Raw genomic sequence first — 6,342 nt, 5'->3', positions numbered from 1 at the left:
AGACAAAAAGGGACATGTAGTTATCCTTGTTATCATTATGCATACTCAATTATCTTCTCTGTTATTAACTTGCCTCATAATTTTACTGGTTTATTTAACAAGTCTGATCTCTCAAAACTCAGTTTTTCTCCCAAAAAAATAAATACATTTCAACATCTAGTGATATTGCAAGTATAACAGTAATAACAGGCTGAATGTTTCCTCAAAATTATTTGAGAAATTTCAGCAGCCATTTATCTTTCCTGGACCCCTTGGATTTTTAACATACTTGAACAATTGTCTCTCATCTTGTTCTATGGATTATTCAGTTAAATACAGGATGTCATTTATTATTTATTTTTATTTATTTATTTTTAATTTAATTTACCTTTATTGAATTAGGGTTGAGGCAGACTCTAACTCATGAAACAAAAACTGTGTCCAGAAAAGGATATGTTTTTTTTTAATTGGAGTAAAAAACAGTGAAGAAACAACTTAGATGCTGAATGTCAATATAGCTTTAAAATTGTCCAAATTAAACGGACTCTGATCTGGTGCACTTGATGACAGTCATGCAGTTTCTGATGTAACAACATGCCACTTAATAATTAAAAATTCTTCCTATAATTACTAAACTCAGGTGCGGCAGAATCCCAATCTGACTGGACTGGTTGCTTGAGTGGTGCCAGTTCACTCCCAGAGCACTGCTGGGGTGCCCTCGAGCATGCATCAAACCCCCAACTACTGTTGTGCTCTTTCATTGGCAGCCCCTCACTCTGACGTGTCTACGTAAGTGCAGGTACACATGATGCTGTTTGTGCACGTGTGTGTATTACTGGCCTATGTGTGGGTAACATGTTCAATAAGAGAGTGAACACAAAAGGAATATCCCCTGCCTTGGGGACAAGGGTTAGGCTATTGTGCCATGTGTCAGAAAGTAATTTGAGTCACTATATAAATCAATGTATTAACTGCTCTCCATTTCATTTGAATATCTATATTTAAGTGTTTCAAATGTATTATGTTTTGCATATGTTCTGGGCTACTTTCTACTAATTATCCCAACATGCATGAGCATGGGGCCCAGAAATCCTGGCGATGCCCACATGTTTTTTATAGTTTATAAAAATCCCAAAGGAAGATATGCATTGTTTATCTATTTGAATATAAAATGGCCTTGCTTGCAGATTACAGTATCACTAATGTAAAAATGAGGGTGTTCTGGAGGCTGCTACATTTGGGTTATGGTAACATGAAGGTCAACATCTTGACCTGGGCTCTAGTCCTTCAGATGACACTCTGCACAGCAACCACTTCTGCTGTTTCTCCATTCAACCTCTCTAGCCCTTTTGCCGGTCTTTCTTTGGGGTATAGGGTTAATTGTGGGGTAATTTATGAAGTTCTGTCAGCATGTAGCAGGCCAATGTATGAGACAGCCTGCTGACCAAGCCCCATTCAGCTCCAGAGGAGAAGGCCCGGACTCCTTTTATCCTAACCATATTCAGCATCCCTCCCTTGGTCTGGATCCCCTCTTGACTCTCTCTGCCCTGCAGCTCTCCACAGCATGGGACCCTCAGTATCTGCTTAAAGATGAAGGGGAAAGTTATTGGACACTTCAGTGACTCATAAACATCCAGGGGATTTTCATGGAGCCTTTGTGTCTTTTTGTTGTAGAAGAGATAATACAATTGTTTCAGGCCTTGTAAATGAATAAATCTCCAAGCAGTTTGTCCTAGGGGTGACAGATAACAAAGGGCAATACGCCAGTCCTCAGAAACACTCCTTGGCCCGTTCAAACAGTTTGTGAAACAGTTTTATTTCTTTTCCTCGACATTGTTACTCAGAAGGAAACATTAAGTACCATAGTTGAAACAAACCAAATTAATTCGCTCCCTTTCTGACTTCAACTGCTACAACTATTAATAACAGCCTTATATCTATTATCATTAATATAAATATTGAAGTGAATCTTAGAGCAGCTCAACTTCAACCACTATAATTGACATAGTCAGTCCTCCCCGTTTCATTATTATTATAGTTGCTAATGTATTAACATTAGACTTATCAGTCTACTACTTAGCTGTTACTACACATACTTTTACCATTATGAGTAGAATTGTAACTAAAAATCTATCTTATTCATTGTTGTAGTTGTTGTTAATTCACATTTTCGGCAGATGGCTGTTAAAGATGGGTCTGGTTTTGCTCAAGGTTTCTGACTGTTAAAATTAAGTTTTTCCTTGCCACTGTATCTTTGCTTAATGTTGCTTAGCGCTGTGCTCATGATGGATTAATCTTAAAAAAGTAAGAAGGATTAAGATCTTTTACCTGATCTTTTGTTACATAACAAAGAGTAAAGGCATTTAACTGCCCTTTTTCAACATAACAAAGAGTGAGGTCTTTATCCATGCTCTTTTGTAAAGTGCCTTGAGATAAAATTTGTTCTCAATTGGCTATACAAATACATTTTGATTGAATTCAGCATATCTTCTCCAGCTGATCCCTTTTTCTACAATGATTTTGATCTCGGAGCATATGAAATTCAGGAAGAATTGAGAAAAATAGTGGAAAAACTAAAGGCAGCTACATTGGGTATGGGGTCTGCTCATGAGTTACGACCATATGCCCAAATAGAAAAAAAGTTCTGTGTGTGCGTGCATGTGTGTGGTTGTGTGCGCGCAAAAGGCATGTACACTGAACAGGTTTGCTCTTCAGCTTAGTGATTTCTTGAGCCATGATAGGCCCTAATCTCACTTGATCCTCTGCCACTACAAGCATACGTCTGTGTTAATGCCTTCATTTTCTGGTCACATGAGCACTTTCATTGGACCGCACCCGGTGAAATAACAGAAAGGGGATCTTGAGCTCTTTAATTAGATGAAGTATCCTGAAAAGCGGCCTCCAGAGAAGACAGGCAAACATTCTAATGCAGGGTTAAAAAGGTAAAGATTATGTTGAAGCTTGGAAGGTGGTCACACTTTCATTTGTAAGACACAAAGCTTGGATATCATTGTGTCTCTATGTGTGGCCAGTTGCCAGTGCAAACACATGAATAAGAATAGGAATGTAGAGGAGAATGCATTCTATCAGGCTCATGCATATAATAATGGAATAAGGGATGGACTGATTATACTCCTTTTATTTACCCAAAGCCCCAACCAGTTTTCTATTTAAGTTAGTAATTTTGTATTCATTTATAGACTGCTCTTAACTGTATCCTCATTTAGTTGATATGATAACAAATCTCTCCAAATGAACAACATGTAGCAAATTGTGTCTCATTAAATATAATTTCAGTCACATGATAGTTTTCTAAGAACAATTAAGAAACATCCATAATTTGTTTTCATCTACTGGCTGTTAAGAACACAACGAAAGCTGTGTCACAGAATCTGACATGAAATTTTCCAAAAGACCGGGAAAGGATAAAAAGCAGATAAGTGTGTCTTACATAGTTAATTAGAACCTGACCCAATTAGCAGAGGAGGGGCTACAGTCCTGTTGGCTCTGTGCCTAACGATGGGAAAATCCATATGCTCCAGATAAATGGCCCATCTTGGCTCTCAAGGCTATCCAGTTAGAATATTACTGAATGTTGGCTGAGCAACAGCACCATGCACCCCCCGATGGATCTACAGTGGGGGGTCCTAACGGCCCTCTTGATTCCCAATTCTTTCTGTGGGTTCCTATTTGTTTAAGAAGGTTTTCACTTTGCAAAGGCACAAACATATTTTGACAAATTTGAGTATTGTCACATATAATTTGATTAAAATAACAGAAATTCACTGAATACATCTGGTAATTGAAAAAAGATATACATTTTTTAAAGTCATATAGAGAACTGTTTTTCATCTAAGTGGATGGGATTTGATCTTTTGTGTTCTGAAAGAATACAGCCTTGCCCTGTATCATGAAGTATGCCTAATAATCCACCCATCATATATTTCATCATATATTTTTCACATGCAATACAATTAGAAATAAAAATGTGACTGTTAAGGTCAGCCTTTGCTGGGTTTGATTTGAGTCATAGAAATGTGGAAGGAAATAAATAGGTTACAGAAAACAGAGAAAGTGCACTTTACTACTACTACTTACTAGCACTTTATGGTAAGACAATGCTGTGCCCACTCTTAAGTATCTATTTAACTACCTCCTCCCTAACTGCAGGACCCCCTCCCAGTGATAGGGATCTGATTTCACAGACAGTTTGAGGAGCCAAGTCAAATTTATCTCCTCCCTTTTGTTTTGAACTCCTGGTTAAATTCTAACTAGTCTGCCATTTACTCTGTTCCTTACATGTTTAAGCACCTCATATGGTGTTCATACCATTTGCTAACGTGTGTCATGGATACCAAATGTTATTAAGACATTTAGACCTAATATATTGCGTGCTACTGACAAGTGAAATAAAAATTTGTTCCAAATCACTCTATGGAAGTTTTAACTCTCACTTTTACTCGCACTTCTAATTACTCAGATGAATTCCCATCGGGAAAATGTACTGTGTCTGCATTATTGCAAACTATAATGTAAATATTTTACCTACTCACAAAAGAGTCGTACTTACTTTTGCTACAGTTCCTATTAACACATTCACTGTACATCATATATTTTTAGAGGACATTTTAACACAACTCTTTCTGACTCCTAAATGTGCATCTTGACACAGCACACCCCATTTTTGGTTAATGTGTAGAGGGTTCAACAGGGTTGGGGGTTTCAAACGTTGGTGTGGGAAGGTGAGGTGGGGGCTGCAAAAAAGAGATGTAGGGGTGGGGGATGTCCCTTCTGCAATTGGCTCATGCTCCAAGTGTCTCATTATGCGACTTTATTGTTCCTTTGTTTTGCCAGTGGTATAAATACAACCCAGTGGGCCCAGAGGGTGACAGTTAAGACAGATTGATTCAAGTGGACAGACTGGCCATTAGACTGAACAGCACAAACTCAGAGGCAAGTGAAATTGTGGCGACACTACAGAGAACTGGAAAGCAGAGCAAGAAGAAGTACGAGGTTTTTTCGGCTGCTTTCTTTTTCAGTTTAAGTCCCACTTTTCTCTTTTTTCAACCAAAATGGATTCTGACACAGGCTCCACCTGCAGCCGCTCCTCATCCCCAGACCTGATTGTAGACGACTCTGCCGGGAGTTTCTTCTCCAACAAGATGTTCCAGACATATTGCAGAGAAAAAAGAGCTGGCAGTGAGGATATCGAAGGCAGAATGATTTGCAGTGGGGGTGCTAATACCAGGTCTGAGCTTAGCAAAAATGATGTGCAAGACCTGAGATTGAAAGTCAACAGTCGGGAGAGAAAGAGGATGCATGATCTGAACCAGGCAATGGACGGCCTGAGAGAGGTAATGCCCTATGCTCATGGACCATCAGTACGCAAGCTTTCGAAAATTTCCACCTTGCTTTTAGCTCGCAACTACATCCTCATGCTTTCCAGCTCTTTGGAGGAGATGAAAAAGCTGGTGGGTGACGTTTATGGAGCCAGTGCTTCCATTCAGAGCCGTCCAGCTGCCCTACCTGCTATTAACCCTGCAGGCCCCACTGCACATCTCCCTCTACATCCTCTGGCCCAGTCTCTGCACTCTCTGGTGGGCAGCACCCCTTCAGCTCTCCAGCATCATTCAACTTCTGCTGTAGTGCCAGCCCCACACTCGCCTCCCTCTGCCAGCTTCCTGGGTTTTCATTCTGCTGTCCAGGGACTTCTTAAGGACCCCCATCATCTGACCGGCACCTATAGGCACTTTCCTGGCATGCCTTGCCCTTGCTCACTTTGCCAGCCTTTGCCCACCACTACCTCCACATTACATAGCTTGTCTATGACCAAGTGAGCATGACTCTCTAAACACTAACCTTTGTCGTGTGGATGAACAAAGTTGCTGACCTGAGGTGATTGAATGAACTGCTATAATGATAAATAATGCCAGAACATGTACATACTGTATATATCTTCTGAAAACTGCTGCTATCTTTTATCATTTGTCTCATTTGCATTGTTTCTACACTGTACACAAATATTCAAAGTCTTGTAAGGGGTTTTCTCAAAGTAGCTAATACAGTTATTTATCTGTGGTGAAGAAATGTCAGAAATTATAGCAATGTTGTACAGGATTTCTATTTTCCTAAATTAAAAATTTGGTATACATGCAACTGCTGTCTGGTTTATTTCATGAGAGTAATATTTAAATTGCTGATGATTCGAATAATTTTGTTTTTCCCTAAACAAGTCAAATTAAAGAAATAAGCCAGGTACTATTCGTCTGAAAACTGTCAATAAAAGTTGCTGCATTATAAACTATTAAAATACAAAGCAGCTTAATTAAAAGTCAAACAAAACCATCCTATCTAACTGAATAT

General features: G+C 39.1%; 1 protein-coding gene across 1 annotated transcript; it reads left to right on the top strand.

The window, feature by feature from the left end:
- Positions 1-4,885: 4,885 nt before the first annotated feature.
- olig4 (oligodendrocyte transcription factor 4) lies at positions 4,886-6,128 on the top strand. Its single transcript, XM_061062859.1, has one exon. It carries the CDS (start codon positions 5,052-5,054, stop codon positions 5,814-5,816), a length of 765 nt encoding a protein of 254 aa, XP_060918842.1. The 5' UTR covers positions 4,886-5,051; the 3' UTR covers positions 5,817-6,128.
- Positions 6,129-6,342: the final 214 nt, after the last annotated feature.

The sequence above is a fragment of the Labrus mixtus genome, chromosome 18, assembly GCF_963584025.1.
Source record: "Labrus mixtus chromosome 18, fLabMix1.1, whole genome shotgun sequence".
NCBI classification, from domain to species: Eukaryota; Metazoa; Chordata; class Actinopteri; order Labriformes; family Labridae; genus Labrus; species Labrus mixtus.
Note: the sequence above shows the minus strand (reverse complement) of the source record. Positions and strands in the feature narration are given on the sequence as shown.

Coding starts and splice junctions, on each gene's coding strand:
- olig4 (XM_061062859.1), top strand. CDS start 5,052: ATGGATTCTGACACAGGCTCCACCTGCAGCCGCTCCTCATCCCCAGAC.